The following is a 20,737-nucleotide window of genomic DNA, read 5'->3' as shown; positions in this document are numbered from 1 at the left end:
CTAAAATGACCCCTTTGTAGCTCGGATCAAAGAGCTGGGAGCGTCAATACCAGTGTCTTCACCGACATGTGAAGAACCTCAAAGTAATTGGTTACCAATTAGCATAAACCTTTACAAGAGAAAAACACCTCGCTGAGACCAACCCTGAGTTCTACCAGGCAGCAGCACGGGCTGAAGCAGGAGCTCCAGTGACCTGAATCACTTTCATCTGCCCCACAGACAACTGCTTGGGAGCGCCCTGCCTGCAAATTATCCTCCCTTTCTCACCTTTCTTTCTTTCTGTTTTAATCCCTTTCTGCTCTCCGTTCGCTCTTTGCTTTCTGACTCGCTACAGCTTATGGGAAACATGAAACAAAAACTGCTTTTCATTTCATGTTATGTAAAGCGAAGCAATTCCATGTCTTGGCCTTGAAATACAAGGCTCCCAACAGCTGTTCAGATGTTCCAGCAGATAAACCATCTGGCCCAAACCTCACCTTTCCTAATTTATTTTGGATATCGATCAAAGCAACCTGAGCATTACATAGACTTTCGTCAAAGACAACATAAAAGATAAAAACGTCAATGGCAAAATCGCTTCACTGAAATCTCCTTGTTTCTTCTTTATATAATAACATTACCATTTTTCAACAAACTTCTCTATTAACTCAAAGAGAAGATGTACCTGATACAAACAGCCCAGCAGCCTCACCGCCCTTCAGATGAATGTCCTCAAATAGCTCACTGCTGCTCTACCGAAACCAAAGGGGTTTCTGGCACTCAACCCCAGCTAAAAGCAGAGCCAACCTTGTCCGTGGAGCCCACAGTGTGCACCCTGACCTTGCTGCCCCTCTGTTACTTCTTCATACAGTGTTCCTGGCTTCTGAAGGACCACCATACCCATGGTCTGATTTTTGGGTGGTCCTATGTGGAGCCAGGAGTTGGGCTCAATGATCCTTATGGGTCTCTTCCAACTTGGGACATTCTACGATTTCATGATCCTTATGGGTCTCTTCAAACTTGGGACATTCATAGAATCACAGAATGGCTTGGGTTGGAAGGGACCTCAAGGATCATCAAGTTCCAACCCCCTGCTGTATGCAGGGCCACCAACCTCCACATTTAACACCGGTCCAGGCTGCCCAGGGCCCCAAACAACCTGCCCTTCAACACCTCCAGGAATGGACGGGGCATCCACAGCCTCTCTGGGCAGCTGTTCCAGCACCTCACCACTCTCTCTGGAAAGAGCTTAGGACATTCTATGGTCTCATTACCAATACGGCTCTCTTTCACATTCTGTGATCCCATGATCCTTATGGGTTTCTTTCAATTCGGGACATTCCATGATTCCATAACCCTTATGGGTCTCTTCTAACTTGGAATACTCAATGATTCTACAATCCCAGCCTTCTCCAGGTGCTTTTGCTTTTTTTTTTTTGTTTTGTTTTGTTTTTCTCTTCCTAACAAAAGGATGTTGTACATTTTTCAATACTACCAGGATGCCCACTGAAATACAAAGTCGCTGAACAGCCAGTGACTCAGACCAACGTGAAACTTCACCTGTAAAGCCTTATTTCATGCAGTTCAATGTACGTTTGTCACATAAGGAAATCGCAGCCTGGGTAAGAACTTGTTGTTTAGGGACAAAACTCCGAAGTCTTACGCGGCAGCCAAGAAATCAAAGGGCTAACTGCAACCACTACGCATAGCTGAACGAAGCAACAAAAGCTTATCCAGCAAACACAAAGGACACACGCACTCCTGCAATGTTTTCTTCCATCACTTCAAGGATTCAAAGCCTCCCCTACGCCCATGTGTTCCTCAGGACAACGTCTCCAGGGCCATTTCCCACACGACACGGGATCGCCGATGAATGGCCCCATAAAGCATCCCACCGGGGCCCGTCCTGCCGCGCCAAGGCCCAGCTCTCCATTAACCACCGCCTGACCCTTGTTCACTTTCTTTCCCCCTCCTCTGCCCTTCCTGAGAAAGTTCAGCGCTTCCTGGAAAAGTCTCGCTGCCGTTTGATATTGTACTTCGCTTTGGTTGCTGAAGGAAGGATTTACAGGTGCCTGGCCCCGTCTGTAAGACCATGACCGAAAGCTGACCTCGCCTTACAATATGTGAACTTCTGCCCTGCTGATAAGGCTGGCAGATATGAGTAGGATTTTTCAAATAATCCTTTGGGAATTTATAAGCAGCACAGCCATAAAACCGAGGTGACTGGAAGGTCGATTTCACTAAAAATAATAAATATCTCAATGTTTATTCAACGTGGGCCTTTTTAACTGCAGGCCAAGCATTTAGATAACGCTATTGTAAATGACAAATATTAGGATTTTTTGGTAACTATTACATTATGATCCTTCCGTCTGACACTGATGTGGTCGTTTCCCTCGACGCGCGCTGGATCTTTGGCATTGTTCAGCTCAAGTTGGGCCTAGAAAGCCAGCTCAGGCTTCGAGCACAGGTCAGAAAAAGGGCAACTTTATTTTCAGGAGGCTTTCCTAGGGGGGCTCACCTCGTTCTATCTCACCAGCACACCTTTTCTCTCTGCTCATTACCACGGTTTTTGGCTGAAATAGGAGAGGGAGGAGGAGAAGGACCGTAGGATCTCCGTGCAAGAGAAAAGGACCCAACCCAGAGGGTGGTGAGGCACTGGAACAGGTTGCCCAAGGAGGTTATGGATGCCCCATCCCTGGAGGCATTCAAGGCCAGGCTGGATGTGGCTCTGGGCAGCCTGGGCTGCTGGTTGGCGACCTGCACATAGCAGGGGGTTGGACCTGGATGGTTATCACGATCATTTTCAACCCAGGCCATTCTATGATTCTATGATCTGCTGCAGAGCATTGGCCACAATGCCTGGCTTTCCTTCATACGCTTTGGAGAGCTGCACAACCAATCGCCTTCCAAGGCAATAAGCAAAGGAACAAGATGGAGGAACAACAAAATCCCAGTGACACCCTGAGCCCCAAGCCTACAACACTGCGTAAAAGTGAACCTTTCCAGTGCACAACACTGCTACATCCAACAATGAGAATTCCTCATCCTTCCCATAACAGCATTATGCATAGTTACGCAGGCATATACCCTTGCATGAACAACAAAAAAAAACCCCAACCTGTAAGCTACACAAATAGGATTCCTAGGGCTGTTTTCATTATACATAGACTTCACTGAAGTTTCTCCAAATAAAGTGACACTTTGAAAGGCACAAAGCATTTCAGCCCAGTTGTAATCTTCAATTAGCACACTCCCTGCACCGGGCTTCCAGTGCCGGCTCTGAGTGGGAGCCTTTGTCCAAGATAAACAGAGTAACACATTTTGGATAGGTTAACTTATTCATTCCGCTACAGAATCATGGCCATGGAGCCAAATTACATAATTATTAACAGATGAAGGCACAAAAAAGATTTTACATAAATGTTTTTTATGACAATTCTTTTCCTTTTGCAAATTCGTTTGTATGTCTTGCTGGAGAGCCTGTCTTTCAGAAGTGCCTCTAAAAACAATGCTCTCTCAAGCCTGGCTCCGCTGAGGAAGGGGAGGAAAGCTGCTAACAGAGCTGTGCTTTCATGTGCTGCCTGGCTTCCCATTGCCCAGCTGCAGGAGAGAGCCTCGGAGAGCTCAACAGAAGACATTACCAGCATTAATGAACAGATGCAGATAACACAGGTTTGGGGGTCGGGAGATTTGTATGCTGCAAAGCTCATACATTGCCAAAGGTGTGCTGCAAATTAAAAGTCAAGGTGCAAGCTGCAAAGGTCACCTTATCATAGAATGGCTTGGCCAGCAACCAAATGCAAGCACAGAGCACCTCTAGTCCAGCCTCATTTTCCAGTGCATGTAAAGGAGAAAAAGCCCAACTGTTGGGAAACTGGACGTGGCACGGTGACGCTTGGGGTTGGGTTGGACAGCAGCAAGCATAACTCTAGCAAACTTCTCCAAAGCAGTACAAACAAGATCTCCAAATAAGATCTCCAAAGCCATTTCTCCCCTCAACCTCTCAATTTGCACTGAAGAATGAAGTTACTGCAGTCAGAGGAGAGTTCTTTCAGGACGAATCTACACCAAAGGTGTAAGCACTGGGCCTACAAACCCAAGGACTGCAGCAGTGGGAGAAAATATCCTCTTATGTTTCAGCAGGCTGGCAGCAGCAGGGTTCACTCACCAGCACGGTGTAGATGTGCAGGCAGCGGTACACGGGTGAGAAGTCCACCAGCTCCTGGGCCCCGGGCACCTGGAAGAGAGCAGGAGGTCAGCACGAGGTGCAGGTCCACCCACCCCACTGAGATCAGTGCAGCTCAAAGGTCTGCAAGGCTGAGAGATGCACTGTGATTTCAGGGCTGCAGCGATCACAGCGATTATTGACACCTGTCTACATATCTGCACATAGAATTCTAAAGGTTCCTCAGAGTAGAAAACCATCACTGAATATTACTCTTGTTCCATTTGAGTTTCCCTCTGAAATCACATTCATTTTTCATCCTTTTGTTGACCAGCTCAGCAGAGATTTGATTTTGACCATAAGCTTCAATATAAGCTTAAGCATCCTTGGCACCCATGCAACATAACAACAGCCGTTCTCTATATTTTTAGTTTGATTTCTTTAAAAACACGAATTCTTCTTTTTCTTCGTGAGAGAATAAGACACACAGACTCCAGCACCTTTCAACAGCAGTAGTGAGCCTCTCGTAGGGACAAGGAAGCACAATTTGGAAGGGTGGGACAGAAGGAGAGAGGGTAAGAGGAAGATCAGAGAGGAAATTTGCATACAAGAAGCTTCTGTCCTTTGGATATGTTGAAGCCAACACAGCATTAAGCTTTTTGGCCAAGGCATAAAGCTAAAGCAACCCTCCTTCTCCCCCAAAATCCAGAGAGGAAGGGAGTGTTCTGTTGACACGCGGTGGAAAAAAAAAGGAGAAAGATGAAAGGGACCAATGGACAGGCCTGGGAAACATGTTTATTTTTAATTACGCTTAAGAGGCATTTTGCTAAAAAGGAGGTAGGATGGAGCAGGGAGAGGGCTGTGGCTGGATGAGGGCATGCCAACCTCCACCAGCGCTGCCCAAAGCACCTGGGGTGAGCGGGCCTCATCTGCAGCAATGGCTTTGGGTAGGGGAGTGCAGAACGGGCTTGGAAAGAGAAATCTGGGGATTTTTTTAGAGCACTTCTGGCTGAGGAATCCTAGAGTGCAAAACCTCCAGAGATAGCTGCAAAAAGGCAGAGGAATGCCAGGACACACCGAGCCCAATCATCCCCAGTGACCAGCACCAGCACTGGGAGCTGCATGGAATGGATCTGAGAGCTCTCTGTGCTCTTCTAAGGGAGGGGAGGTCTGTCATCTCCTCCCACCACCATCACAGCAGGAGATGTTTTCCTATCAAGTTGAATTCAGGATCAGACGGTTTTGCTCCTCTCGGATTTGGGGCATTAGCTGAACACAGCCCACAGAGAAATATTTCTGATAAAGATTCATGAAATCGGGTTATTGCCAAAAATGGAGCTCACTCCTCCAGAGAAATTCTTTCAAACCAGACTGCAACATTTTCACAGTCTCTGATCTTCTGTAAAAGCTTTTAAGCCCACACACATGCTCACAAAAAATACGCTGGACGTTCCTGCAGACTTAATATCTGAGACATCAATAATTTTAATATTGCTAATCCACTTAGAAGGCTCCCAGACATGGCTGCGTGCAAAACCTGGAACGCACTCATGAGAAAACGAGCACCCAAAGCTTGCGCTGAGATTCTACCTACGAAGTTTGAAGGAGCACCTTGTCCACATCCAGCCCCACAGCAGCACTGACCATGTGCCACTGGAACCCATTTCAGCCTCCGCAGGCATCCCCATTCATTGCAGGCAGTGAGACCAGATGGCCTCGAAGGTCCCTTCCAACTCAAACCACTCTATGAATCCATGACCAATGCAGAACTCAAGGCAGTTTCAGCACATTGGGCAGTAAGAACTGCTTTCTAAGGCAAAGGGAAGGCACACAAATGGTTTTCCAAACAGGAATCCACTTTCCCAGATGGAATCTCATGCAACTTTCCCCATACCCCAACACAAGGGAAACATGGCCATCCTTCAGGCTGAGCACTTCCCCTCTAACTCATTTAGAGTTAGAGTTTCTTCCCCAAAGCTGCACTGCCAGCATTCAGAAACAGAAACAAACCTCAACAGAACCGATTACTCCTCCGACATCTCCACTTCTGCCTAATCTTTTTTTTTTTTTTTTTTTTTTTTTTTTTCCCTTTTAGTTTGTAGAACAAAGAGTTTATTCATTTTGTCCAGAGTTCTCCTGTTCCACAGACCTCGTTCCCAAACCCCGCATTCGGCACGCTCACGGTACAGAGCTGTCAGCCTCTGCAAACAGCCCAACCCCTGCTTTCTGCAGGAGCACTTTCAGTTGGGTTCAATGCTGACTGTAGAAAATTTAACCCATTAGAGCCAAGTTTTCAGTGTAAATGTTCATCTGCAGCTGACACAGACACAACCATGTCCCAGAGATGGCTTGGTGGATGCCCCATCCCTAGAGATACAGCTGGACACGGCTTTCAGCACCTCATAGAGTTGTAGCTGTTCCTGTTCTCTGCAGGGGAGCTGGACCAGATGGCCTTTAAGGGTCCTTTTCAACACCAATTGATTCTGTAATGTCTCTGATGAGAGATGCTCCACTCCAGTTCTATGTAAATTTGCAATACAATGGCTTTAATCTCTCTGATCCTTACTACTTTCTGATGTAATGACAAGACACAAGCACAGATACATTTGCTCCTATTTCATTAGGAAAGAAAAATCCACTTTGAAACACCAGGATTTATGAGCCAGAAACATCGATTAGTGATGTGTCCCTTGGACCTATTAACCCAAGTACATGGGCTCACTGGTGCAGATCACAGAATCATAGAATGGTTTGGGTTGGAAGGGACCTCAAGGATCATGAAGCTCCAACCCCCCCTGCTACATGCAGGGTCACCAACCTCCACATTTCACAGCAGCCCAGGCTGCCCAGGGCCCCAAACAACCTGGCCTTGAACACCTCCAGGGATGGACGGGGCATCCACAGCCTCTCTGGGCAGCTGTTCCAGCACCTCACCACTCTCTCTCTAAAGAACTTCCCCCTCACATCCAACCTCAATCTCCCATCCTTCAACTTCAAACCATTTCCCCTTGTCCTGCTGTTATCTGCCCTTTCAAACAGTTGATTCCCCTCCTGTCTGTAGGCTCCCTTTAGGTACTGAAGGCTGCAATGAGGTCACCCCGCAGCCTTCTTTTCTCTAGGCTGAACAAGCCCAGCTCCCTCAGCCTGTCTTTCCAGGGGAGATGCTGCAGCCCTCTGAACATCTTTGCAATGAACACATGCACACACAGTACTGCAGCCACAAGTCCAGTCTATGACATTTAGCACCCTGGTTCTCTCACACATGGTACAGACATTGGAAAAAACCTCTAAGCTCACCAAGCCCAACCCACCCCACCATCCCCTCTGACCACATCCCTCAGTGCCATATCTCCACAGTTCTGGAACTTCTCCAGGGATGGTGACCCCACCACTCCCTGGGCAGCTGTGCCAGTGCCTGACCAACATTCAGAATGTGTTCACTTTACAAAATAAGCCTCTACTGCTGAAAGAAGCATTCGTTTCATATACCTTCAACAATCCTCATCTCATCTCTCTGGGTACCAGCAGCCTGGGAGTTGTTGGAGGATGCTCAGAGCATTGCAGTACTGGAAGCAGCCACATCGTCCTGCAGACTGATCTCACTCTGGCTGACATTAGAGACAGCAGGCAGACAGCTTTGTCTGGAAACAAAAAGTTTTCTCTCCATGTCCAAGACGGGTATTTGGTTTTTTTTTGTGGAATTACTACTGAGAGCAAGCAGAAAGTGGAGGCTGATGGCACCCAACACAGCCATTTATCAGGAAAAGCTGAGAGAGCCTCCCCGGGGTCCCAATTCTAGCTCCCTAAACTGCCATCAATCTCTTACATTCACCTAGAGAATTACAACACTCCTACAGTCAGGTAAACCTGAAAGAATGCCAGAAGTATGATGAGTTTTGGCTACACCTCACACCTGCTGATGTCCTCAGTGCCAAACTCCCTCTCCAAACAGAAAACCGTCTGGAATTTGTTGATCTGTTCTTCAGTGAGAGATGAGGGGCTGTTACTCTTTCCTTACAACCTCCCCTCTCCCACAGAGGAGAACCAGGAGGTCCATTCCCACCCAACCATGTCACAAACGCCTGGCCAGACTTCTGGGGAACAAGAAGAAATGAGGTGTCTGTGATGTATTCAACGGGATGGCAAAAGAAAAGTCACTGGAAACGAGAAGAATCTGTATGAGCTTTGTAGTAAAAAGCATCCAGAACACTACAAAGGAAGCAGCTGGCACATACAGAGCAGGCCATGGAGCTGCTCAGTATGAGACACTGATCCTACTCCTACCACTTGACGTTCATAAAAACTGAACTCAAGTCATCTCCCAGCTCACTTTACAGCTGTGCCCACGCTCTTGCTCTCATTACAGTGGGAGCTTCCACCACAGTGAAGCATCTGTCTGGACTATGATGTCTCCAGAGTGCAGAACTCTAATGGAGCGGGGAACCACGCCTCACAATGGTTCTCTTGAATGTAGCTGGCACAGCTCCCCATTGCTGCCCAAGAGAGAAAATGATCTACATAAAAAATAAATGCAACAGTAGAAGCAAAACTCTTCTGCTCTTCTGTTCCTTTCAAAGCTTCTCTTGTTAATTCTGTTCCTGGATGAAGGGGTGGGGAGGAACTGTGAGATCTCTGGAGCAATTCATCCAGCCTTGATGGATAACTCTGTATCGCAGCCTGCTGAAAAGCTCAGGTATTTCCCAGAGATTAAAAGGATGGTATTTAACCCACTTTTTGCAGATCAGCCAGGGAGGGGATCAGAAGGTCTCTGCTGCCAAACACTTCATAAAAACCACCTCTGAATATCATTCCGTTTTCAGCTCTGAGTAGGACGGGGGACTGGAACCCTTCATTCCTCCTTCCCAGATTCACCCACCACTGGCTGTCCTCTAACAGAAGTCTCAAGCTCTGCCTTAGCAGTACTCTGCCTCTTTGTCACTACACAGAGGAGATAACTGGAAGGAGCAGAGGTCAAGCTACCAGTTGAAAAGCTGGGAATAAGCATCAGCCATGGAAAATAATACTGATGTTGCCTTGTCACTGCCAGAAACCTCACCAAAGAGTTTAGCACTAACAGTGTATACCTGAACCAGTTTGAGCTAGGATTAAGTGAATTACTGACCCACCCAGCAGCAGTGCCCTCCCTGCTTCTCACTGTGCTCTTACTGAGTAGGCTGAGAGGGGACACAGCTGTGATTCTAAACCCAAACTGACAAAAGAGACATTCCATACATCGTGCTCAGCAATGAAATATTGGGGAAATTTGTGGATTGTTTTGCTTTGCTTCTCCAGAAAATGTCCACTGCATGGAGACCAGTGGGCATCCATCTGCTGGCGGGACGTGGGCAGTGATTGAGTCTGCACCAACAACAGGGTTTCTTTTCTCCCTTTGCTTATTAAGCCACCTATACAATCGGCCCATGAGTTCTCTCACTTTTGTCCCTTAGACCTCATCCAACCTACTGGAGGTGAGAAGGGGGAGTGGGTGAGCAGCTGGAGGTGTTCTCAGCTGCCGGCTGAAGTCACTCTCAGTTATAACACATATAATGATCCCTTAGGTTTAACAACTCTACTAACAGACAGTAAAATCACAGAATGGTCAGTGTTGGAAGGGACCTGAAGGATCATGAAGCTCCAACCCCCCCTGCTACATGCAGGGTCACCAACCTCCACATTTCAGAGCAGACCAGGCTGCCCAGGGCCCCAAACAACCTGGCCTTCAGCACCTCCAGGGATGGATGGGGCATCCACAGCCTCTCTGGGCAGCTGTTCCAGCACCTCACCACTCTCATAGTAAGGAACTTCCCCCAACATCCAACCTCAATCTTCCCTCCTTCAACTTCAAACCATTTCCCCTTGTCCTGCTGTTACCAACCCTTGCACAGAGTTGATTCCCCTCCTGTCTGTAGGCTCCCTTTAGGTACTGAAGGCTGCAATGAGGTCACCATGCAGCCTTCTCTTCTCCAGGCTGAACAAGCCCAGCTCCCTCAGCCTGTCTTCATACAGGAGGTGCTCCAGCCCCTGATCATCTTTGTGGCTCCTCTGGACCCTCTCCAACAGCTCCCTGTCTTTCTTTTACTGGGGGTCCCAGACCACCATCCATTTGTACTCAAAAAGGAAAAATAAATAAAAAAATAAAAAGGGAGAAGAAGATGACAGAGGGTTAAGGTGACGACAATGGAGGGGGGAGAAGAAGCAGAAATAAGACAAAGAAAAAAAAGAGAAAAATGTGAGAAAAAAAAACCAAAAAACAAAAAACAAAACAGAATAAAGAAAACAAAAACTAAAAAAAAAAAAAAAAAGCAGGAAAAAAAAAACCCAAAATAAATAAATAAGAAAATCAAGAACCGAAGAAAAACCCATAAAATAAAACAAAATAACTCTCTTTCCAGAGAAAAGAAAGCCCGGAGGGCAAGGAGTTCGTGGAAGCGCCGCAGCGGGACCCGCCCGCCCCGTTTCATCACCACGGACAGCGGCCGCTGCCGGGCAGCTGCGGGCAGAGCTCACAGCGCCGGCAATGGGGAGATGCTCCTCACCTGGGGAGATGCTCCTCAACTGAGGGTTATTGCACTGAGCTGCACGAATTGCGGTATTCATCTCCCCTCCTTGGTATTTACACCGTCCAGTGGAACACGAAGGGTCTGAGCTGCGCTACAGGCTTCGTTCCCTGTTAGGAAGCGGTGATCTCGGATGGAGAGGAAAGAACCCAACAGAACAAACTTGGGAAAGGCAGCCCTGAGCATGGAACTGTGGCACAGATGAGGGAAAGGACGTCGACAAGCTGAGCAGTGGGCACAGAACCTCATGAGGTTCTACAAAGTCGAGCACAAGGTCTGCACCTGAGCTGCTGCAAGCTCCGCTATCAGCATGAGCTGGGGATTGTGAGGATGCACCACAGCCCTGCCAAAAAGGACCTGGGGTACTGGTGGTAGGAAGCTGGACATGAGCCAGCAGTGCGTCCTCACAGCCCAGAGAGTCAACTTCATCCTGGGCTGCATCCAAAGCAGCACAGCCAGCAGAGCAGGGAGCTGATCCTGCCCTTCTACTCTGTGCTGGTAAGGCCTCACTTGGAGTACTGCATCCAGATGTGGAATCCTCAGCACGGGAGGGACACAGAACTGTTGGAGTGTGACCAGAGGAGGGCCACAATAATGATCCCAGGGATGAAACACCTCTCTTACCAGGACAGGTTGAGAGCTGCGGCTGTGCAGCCTGGAGAAGAGAGGGCTCCGGGGAGAGCTGAGAGCAGCCTTCAGTATCTAAACGGGCTGTGAGAAGGAAGGGGACAGACTCTGTAGCAGGGTCTGTTAAGACAGGACATGGGGAAACCGTTTCGAACTAAAAGAGGGGAAATTTAGACTGGATATAAGGGGAAAGTTTTTTGCACTAAGGGCAGTGAGGCATTGGCACAGGTGACCCAGAGAGGTGGTGCCACTTGGAGACACCCAAGGACAGGCTGAATGGAGCTCAGAGCACCTGATGGAGCTGTGGATGTCCCTGTTCATTGCAGGGAGTGGGAGCAGATGCCCTTTAAAGGCCCTTCCAACTACAGTTCTCCTACGACAAATCACAGTTAAACAAAGGGCCAGCAACAGAAACACACCAGGAACTACAACTGCATCTACAAAAATTCTGTCCTAATGAAACTCTTTTCAGCATAAAGCATGCATCTGCCACAAGACACACTGCACAGAAGAAGCTCAATATCGATATCCTGCGTGCTGTGCAGCCATTTATCTGCTTTGAAAGGCCACAGAGCTGCAGGACTCAAGGCAGGAGCTGCTCTGCTCTCCTACCACACCAAGCATCTCTCCGAGCCTGCTAACAAGAACAGAAGTGCAAAATGACCCAACTCAGAAAGGCTCCACCGTCTGCTCAGCATCTTTATGGCGTGCTGCATAGGAGCACGCAACAATGAGTGAGATGTGAGCACTGAGACACAGCTTATCACCCCAAGCTGCCCAATGCCCTGAGTTTGATGGCATCCAGTTACCTCTTCATCCTCCTCCTCATCTTCAACATCCAGGATACCCGAATCCTGCTCAGACATGGGGCTAGTGTTCTTTACCTCCAAATCTGAGCCTGCGCAGGCTTCTTTCTTGGACTTCTTCCCCCCGCTTATCCTGGGGTGCTGTGATACAATATTGTCCAGGTTTCTTTGCTGCTGTGCCTAGAAAAAAAGCAGATTTCAAGCTTTACGACAGCATCCTCGGATGTATTTTTTTGGCCAAAAGATGCAATCAGTCATGAAATATGACAAATGAGACAAAATAAAACACACACACATAATGGAACTTTGAAATGTTATGTTTTTCCAAACCCAGATATTCCAAAGAAACAGAAGATTCATTTCAAAACCATTCCAGGGATTATGCAACAATACAAACAATATTCTGACTCTTCACAAATCAAAATACCAAACCCATCGTACTGCCATATTGATCTATTTACAGCACAGACGCAGAAATATTAGCCCATAGGCCATGTGGTGACTGTCACAGGCTAAATTAAAGGACCTACTTAACCGTTGGATTTGTTCCTCTTTTCAATCCTGTCAGCACAAAACATTCCACATCTGGACCCCAGAGGTTCCTGAAAGCATTTCTGTGGTACCCCAGGAGATCTTAATTGCGGCGTTGCTGATTTACAGAACGATCTGTGCAAGGTATTCAACCAGGATGCTCGGCCTGGGAGAAGGCCATGGCTTGTGGAGCAAAGCATGTGGCCCCAGTGCAGCTCCCTCAGCCCTGGGCTCCCTTTGCAGCAGAGAACAGTGCGTGCAAGTTGCTGCAGAAGCCTTCTTGGCTTCTAAGAGGAAAAGTCATTTAGCCCCAGTTGCCCAAGAGCTGAAAATGAGCTTTGAGCTGGAGCACAAGGAGGGGCAACGGCAGTGCTGGAGACCTCCAAGGTCAGGCTGGACACCACGGAGAGCACAAACCTTCAAAACGACCTCCTTGTCAACGCTTACCAAGGATTCACATCCCACAGAAAGAATTTCTGAGTGAGTTTTAATTCCTCTCTCAGCTCAGCTCCCTTTCGAATCCCTCCCTGGGAAGAAACACCCCAGATACAGATCACTGCTGTAGATCTGAAGAATATTAAAACCGAGCGCGGCGCCGATTTCTCCATCCCTACAAAACCCACCGGGCTGCACCGTGCTGCAAGGCAAAGCCCACCTTCCATACATCTGCACACACAACCAGCTTCACCATAGCTGCCAAATGGGGCAATGGTTGCAAAGCTGAACATGTAAGTGACACGGACCGTGGCTGCAGCAGGGTTGGAGCGATGGAACGGAGCGCCGTGCAACAGCCCAATCTTGACCTCTAGTGGTTGCAACGATGTAGGATCTCTGCAAATGCTGCTGTCAGGAGAGCAGTAAGGGCTAAGCAAGGGAACTACCAAACGGGCTCCTTCAGAAGATCTCTTAAGGGAGGAGTCTCAACAGTAGGGATTTTTTGCAGCAAAGCCAAAAAGGACAAGGTCTGTGTTAGCACTGCTCAAGACAAATTTTGCTAGCAAAGTCAATACTTGAAGCAACTGGGGAAAAGTGGCCTTTCTTGCATTAGAAATCTCTAACTTCAGAGACAGCGCTCTATAGAAAGGCATTGCAACACCATATAAAGGGAATTAGGACTTCAAAAAGGGGAGTGAGCTCTTGGTCCTTCTGAAGCCCACACAACAAAGAGGTCCGAGTTCAGCTCTCCTCTCAGATACACCCACTAATGACATAAGTTACTCAACCAAAGTGTACTGAAGTTATAATGATGGATCCACTGTAAATCACACCAAAAGCAAGCTCAGCGTACTCATTAAATTCGCTCAAATTTATGTATTTTTTTTTTCCCCCTCTAAAAAGAGAAGGAAAAAGAATGGGAAAATGCAAAGTTTTACATCAAAGATTGAGCTTCATACACATCATTAACAGGGTGTAGGCAGATCACAGGATGAGAAGTGGTCATGGGAGAAGAACAAGCTGGACTAGCAAACAGAAGGACACAGTCCTTGGCTTCAACCTTCAATGCCCAAACCACGAGCACGTAACACTCAGCATTTTAGGCTGAGCATGGAATTAAGTCTCCCCAGAGGACTCTGCAAATGTCCTCGGGAAGCACAGTGCCTTGCCACCCAATGGCTTTCCAAAGCCTTTCCAAACACAAGGTGTTCCTACATGAATACAGGAACAGGAGCTGCGGGTGTCCCTGTTCACTGCAGGGGGTGGGACCAGACGGCCTTTAAGGGTCCCTTCCAACTCAAACCATTCTATCCAAGGCCAGGTTGGATGGGGCCCTGGGCAGCCTGGGCTGCTACGAAATGGTGGAGGTTGGTGGCCATGCCTGCGGTGGAAGGGTTGAAGCTTCATGATCCTTGAGGTCCCTTCCAACCCAAGCCATTCTATGACTCTATGATTCCATGATTTAAGGTCCCTTCCAACCCAAGCCACTACATGACTCCTTCAGCCATGCTCACAGGAAGCGCACACAGCAGCACATATTGTCTACGGATGAGTAGAATTCATCTGAAGAACGAAAAGCAAGAAAGCCTGCCCTAGGAAAAGTCATTGCTCCAACACAAGGAGTTCAACATCTCAAACAAAGGCCACGTTTTGCATTTTGCATCGTTTTAATTTTGTTCATGAACTGAAGCTCACAAAGAGAAGAATTCTGACAGGATTCCAAGTCCACAGCAGGGAAAACAAAAGTGTGTGTGTCACCTCCTGAGGCATAAAAGAACCCAGAGGGACTCCCAGTGTCCTCTGAGTTTTCCAACCCACCAAAAGCAATTTCAATTTGGGGAATCTGGAAAAGTCCTGTATGAGAAGACGTTTCCCAGCAGTTTTAAGCCTGATCGCTGGACTGCGATGGAACCAACCAGGGAAACACCAAGGAACACCAACACAGCACAGTGGCTGTTCCTTCCATAGGGCACTGAGTGCGTCCCCCCATCCCACCCCACATCCCTCCAGCCCCAGCCCTGCAACCCAGGTGCGATGCTGGAGTTGCACAGCGCACACACCAGCAAGAACAGTAATTGCTTTTCCATTAACAGTAGGGCATTTCCCCCCACCCCCACTCTTGGCAGGAAACAATATGGACTGAAGTGACCTACAAGTGAGAAATATCAAATTTTCTTTAACTTCGGGCAGGCTTGGGTGAAGTCACCGAGGTTTCAGTTTCACCTTGAGAAAAAGAGAGAGCTGGGGAGAGGCCCAGAGGAAGCAGCTAAAGAGAAATTTGGGCTTAACCGCAAGGAGCTCACGCTCAGACTTTCTCTCTTTCCCTCCCAGACCCGCTCCCTCCCGGGCCGGGGTGCAGCAGCACAGCTATGCAATATATTTGACGTTGCCCATAAAGGATGAAAAACGACCTGCGGAGCAGGAACATTTGGATTTTAATGTTCTGTTTCACATAAAGGCATCTGCAGGGAGCCCAATGAGGAGGCACACTTGAGGAACCACATCAAAGCAGGGGCGACACTCCAGCGTGCCCCCTGAAAACACAACAACCTGTGGCTATGGGGGAGGAGAAGAGCCCTCCAGGGACAAAAATAAAATAAAAAACCCCCTTTACCTTTTGGTGTGGTTTACATGAAAGCGAGTGCGTTTTCGTATCCTTTGGTAAAATTGCCTCTGTTATACAAGACTATCAATCTCTCAGCTCTCTGCTTAACGTGACAATAAAGTTTAGAAACCAAATGTGTGTTCGTAGCTAGCATTACATTTAGCAATAACACACGAAGCGTTTGCTTCACGTAGCTGGGGCTGCCTCCAAGCACAGCCACCCTCTGGCCCGTGCACAGCACTCAGCCAGCAGACACAGCCCGAACACAAACCCTATTTCCAGGTTGATACAAAAGCAAACACAGCTTCCCCTCTCCAGCCCGTAGCTTCAGGCCATTCGATGCTTGTTGTCATATCCAGACCAGCACTGCTCGGAGCACAACACAGGAGCTGCTGCTCAGGCTTTGTTGGCCGAATACAGAATCAATCCTTTTTGCTGCCATCCCTTAAGAAACAGAGGATAGAAAGAACTGGGGGGAAAGCAGTTCTAGCCTTATTACATTCCCCTAAGCTCTCCACTTTCACAGTGCCCACATGTCCCTCTACCAAATGCCCAACCTTGCGTGACGTGGCTTTGGGGGTTTGCCATTCAAGTCTGTCCCTCAAGGGACCTAAATGTGAGAAGCTGTGGGTGCCCCATCCCTGGAGATGTTTGAGGCCAGGTTGGATGGGGCCCTGCGCAGCCAGTGCTGGTGGGGGCAACCAGCCCACGGCAGGGGGTTGGAGCTCCAGGAACTTTAAGGACCTTCCAACCCAAGCCATTCTGTCATTCTATGTAACACTGATCCCAATATTTGCCATCCCTAAGCTGCAGCACCAAGTTCTGCAAAGCCACTGTAGTTCAGGTAAGCCATCGAGACCCCAGTCTAGATGTGCTAAGGGAGAAATCAAATGCATTGGCTTAACCCACTGGGAGCAGAGCTGTCCACAGCTGCTTGGAACAAAAGGAACCCATCCCCAGCCCCACACCCATCCCACACGGCTGGGTTGGAGCAGCAAGGCAGCCATGGGCTCCCCCAGCTCTGCCTCCAGAAGCCACACGCCGAAAGGGAAAGTTGCTACACCTCCTACACGGTGAATGAGCTCCTTTAAAACTCAATTCGCTTTTTATAGGTTTTTTATGACTTTGTCTTGCTTTCTGCCTCGGTTTGCCAATGTTGACAGTGAGCCTTACCTCCCGTCACCTCCACCCACCAACGAACTGACAATATTTACTTCTTAGAAGAATCTAATTAGCTCTTTCCTGATGAGATGGTAGATAAGGCACAGCAAAAGAGGTTCTATTATTCAGACAAGGTTGCAGTACTGCTGTGGTTGGCTTCGGTGGTTTTGATTACTTACTGAACATTCGCTGCCGTGATTGTTTTATGGACCCCTCTAATGGGCTGAGACACAGAACTCTAAAATATCGTTTCACCATATCCCCAGGAATGGGATACATCCCCCTTCAACAGCATTACACAAAGCAGACTGGCTACAGGGGAAGAGAGGAGAAAGTTAATAAAAAATGACAGTGCGGCTGGCTCCCCGCCAGAGATCCATTTGAAAGTTATAAAATCCCCCTCAGATCAGATAAAAGCACGTGTTATTATTGCAAGGTGTAAACTCAACACGCTGACACAGCTTCTGTTTTCAGTTTTAACTAAAACCCCGTCGCTTGTCAAGATGATAAGAGCTTCTGCCTATCTGCCTTCTTGGTGTTAACTGGTTATCGCAGCAAACGATTTGTCAGAGGTCTGTCTGACGAAGTTCACCACCAGCACAGGAAATGAGCTCCAAAAAAGTGATGGATATATAGACTTATTTTCTTTTTTACTTGATATTTGGTCATTAAAAATATAATTTAGGAAATGCGGCGTTCAATGAGTTTCCTTCAACAAACGCCCTGCAGAGACTGCTTGATGATCCTAGAGGTCCCTTCCAACCCAAGCCAGAGATTCTACTTCAACTTGTCACCACTCCTTCTTCCCTACAAACAACTGCTCCACCCTAACCCACCCCCCAGTGCTAAAAATCGAGCTCATAACAGCAACATTCCCAAATATCACCTCTGCACAGATATATTTTGGCATCCAGAGTGCAACAAGGAATGAAGATTTCTCCCTTTACTTTCACCCAACAATTTATGGATAGGACCCTGGAGGTGTTCAAGGCCAGGTTGTTTGGGGCCCTGGGCAGCCTGGGCTGCTCTGAAATGTGGAGGTTGGTGGCCCTGCGTGTGGTGGGGGGCTTCATGATCCTTGAGGTCCCCTCCAACCCAAGCATTCTATGATCCTATAATTCTGTGAATGGCCTCAATGTGTCAGCAGAGGGTCAGGTTGGATACACTGGATGATAGGAAACATCTCTTCTCCCATAGAGTGATCAGGCATTGGGCACAGGCTGCCCAGGGGGTGGGGAAGTCACCGTCCCTGGAGGTGTTCAAGAAATATGAAGATGTGGCACTGAGGGATCAGTGGGCACAGTGGGACGGGTTGGGGTTGGACTTGGTGGTCTTTGAGGTCTTTGAGGTCCAACCTTAATGGTTCTACAATCCTCATCCCCATACTCCTGCTTTTTCCCTATCCATAAGACAAGGTCAGTGTTATTTATACCCTCAACGTTCATCATAAAGAGCAGCTTAGTTAATTCAGCACTTTATCAGAAAGTTATCAAACTTCTGCTGTTCTTTGGAGGAGCTCCTGCAGTGCAGAACAGGGAGCAATCAGAACTCGGTGCTCTCCTTCCCGGGAGCTGTAAAGAGAAGTTTATCACATTAGCACTGATAAAAGGACTCAGGCAACTGAGTCCTCTGGGTCAGCTGCACAGTTGAAGTCAAAAAATCATTTTTTAAGAAGTACTTTATGAAGCAAGGTGTTGATTTACACTTCTGTGTGTTCTGGTGTCAAGATAACTGCGCGCAGGCATCAAAAGTAGCTCGGTGATGTGATTAAAAAGTGCATTTATCACATTTACACAGAGAGGAGAAGCTGAAAATTAGATAAGGGGCCTAAAAGCAAGAGAAAGGAAGGCTGTTGTACAAGCATTCCACACACATCAAGGACTGCAGCCCCACACCTGAGCCTTGCTACAAAGCCCCTGGCTATCTGTAATACTGAACGCCACGTTTTGTTGTGGTTTTTCTTCTCTGCCTTCTCATAAAAAACCACAGAATATCCAAGTTGGAAGGGACCCACAAGGACCATCGAGCCCAACCCCTGGCCCCACAAAGGCCCACCCCAAACCCAAACCCTATGGCTCAGAGCCATGTTCCAATGCTCCCTGGGCTCCAGCAGCTCGGGGCTGTGCTCACTGCCCTCGGGAGCTGCTCCATGCCCACCGCCCCATGGGGCAGAGCCTTTCCCTTCCCATCCCCAGTGACTACAGCCTATTTGAAGCTGCTGTGCAGAGAATCACTCTGCCTAATACCTCCACCTTGTGTGCTGGGAACCACAAAGGAGGAAGAGCTGCTCGTTCAGCCAGGATAGGGAATCAGGGCTGCAGCTCATCAGCTCCGGGGCTCCGAGTTGCACTTATTTATCTTGACCCTCAGAAAGTTATACAGCTAAAGGAGTGTTCGTCCTCCCCTCCTGGCACCAGATTAAACTCCTTTATCCCATTCTCTGTGGGAGTTCCCAGACTGCTGTTTCACACACCCTCTCTCTGGGCCTTGTCAAACTCTGTGCAGATAAGTTTCCTTTCAAGATTCTGCTTTTGTTTCCATTATCGGCCTGGTTTTGGTTTTCTCGAGATCCTGAGAAACAGGCAATGTTCAAAGCACCTCTGCTAGATAGTCTGGATTGGCCTGGAACACAGTGAGACCCACCAAAAGGAGAGGATAAAGCCCTGAGTCACAGACAGAACATCTTTTGGCTTTTCTTAAATGAGACCTGGGGAGATGAACTGAGCTTTGGATCTAACACACAGTCCGGATCCATCATCAGAAGCTGTCCTCCACCATTCCAATAATGTGGGACAACAGGTCCCACTGCTGAACCCAACTGCAGCCATCCACCAGCACAGATCTTCTCTCCCAACCTTCTTCTGTAAGACTGAAAGCAGCAAAGCGCTGCAGAGCACAGCCCGATAGAACACCACATCCCTGCAAACTCAAGAGCGTGCTGCAGATGGGAAGAACCTGTTGTAGTACTATTCTGCTTTGGTTTGTTGGTTTTTTTCCTGTGATGGAGAAATATTTTTCCAGTAGGACCCCATTCAAACTGCCATTGGCTTCAGGAGATGTTGTAAGGTTAACTTCAGAGCTATAGACTGATGTACTGAAAAGCTAGGTGGCAACACAGGGTAAGAATCACAGGAGTTAAAGAATGAATCAAAACTTGCTCTCACCTTCCTTCTTTAAGTTGACACGAGATCCCTTTTTAAAGCATAGCAGCTACTGAAGAATTAAAGTTACACATTACAAACACATATTTCACGTCCAACGTCCTAACTTTCAAATCTCACAAAGCGCTCATTCAAGTCCCAAATCTGCTATTTCCCAGACATCATCTGCCCTCCAAAGGCCAATGGGGAAACTGCAGAGAATTCCTCAAAGCCAACGCTTCCCTTTCCGTTATAATCCTATAGAATTTATTCACGAAATCAGAGAGCTTCCATAGAATCATCAAGGTTGGAAAAGATCTGCAAGATCATCCAGTCCAGCCGTCCACCCACCACCAATTTTTCCCCATCAAACTGTGTCCCTTAGCACCACATCTAAACATTTCCTCAGCACTGCCAGGGACGACAAGAGCCATCAATGAAGACATGAAAAGAGTGTTAAGTCTCCCCTTATTTTTTTTCTTTCTAATTTTCAGGCAGACCGCTTTCCCTCTCCCAACAGGATTCCAGGACAAGACCAATGCCTGAGTTAGAGTGCTGGCCTGGCCAAACACAAAGAAAACACTCTTATTGCCTCCACGGAGCCCGGATCGGACCCCTATAGGCAGTGATAAATGAGTACCAGGCATAAATCAGATATAAACAAGCATGGGAAGATTTAGGTCAGATATGAGGGGGAAGTTCTTTGCTGTGAGAATGGGGAGGTGCTG

At 47.8% G+C, this 20,737-nt stretch overlaps 1 protein-coding gene across 2 annotated transcripts in view; it reads right to left on the bottom strand.

Moving 5' to 3' along the window:
* The window catches only part of EXOC6B (exocyst complex component 6B), a 241,993-nt gene that overhangs the window by 130,101 nt on the left and 91,155 nt on the right, over nt 1–20,737 (bottom strand). For both annotated transcript variants that reach the window (XM_085223776.1, XM_085223777.1), the window contains exons 7-8: nt 12,141–12,317; nt 4,151–4,219 (exon numbers count right to left, since the gene is read on the bottom strand). In XM_085223776.1, coding sequence (XP_085079902.1) covers nt 4,151–4,219; nt 12,141–12,317 — 246 coding nt within the window. The remainder of the gene's footprint in view (nt 1–4,150; nt 4,220–12,140; nt 12,318–20,737) is intronic.

This window comes from Meleagris gallopavo, chromosome 4 (genome assembly GCF_905368555.1).
Source record: "Meleagris gallopavo chromosome 4, MGAL_WU_HG_1.1, whole genome shotgun sequence".
In the NCBI taxonomy this organism is placed as follows: domain Eukaryota; kingdom Metazoa; phylum Chordata; class Aves; order Galliformes; family Phasianidae; genus Meleagris; species Meleagris gallopavo.
The sequence above is the reverse complement of the archived record's forward strand: the minus strand, read 5'-3'. Positions and strand labels throughout refer to the sequence as shown.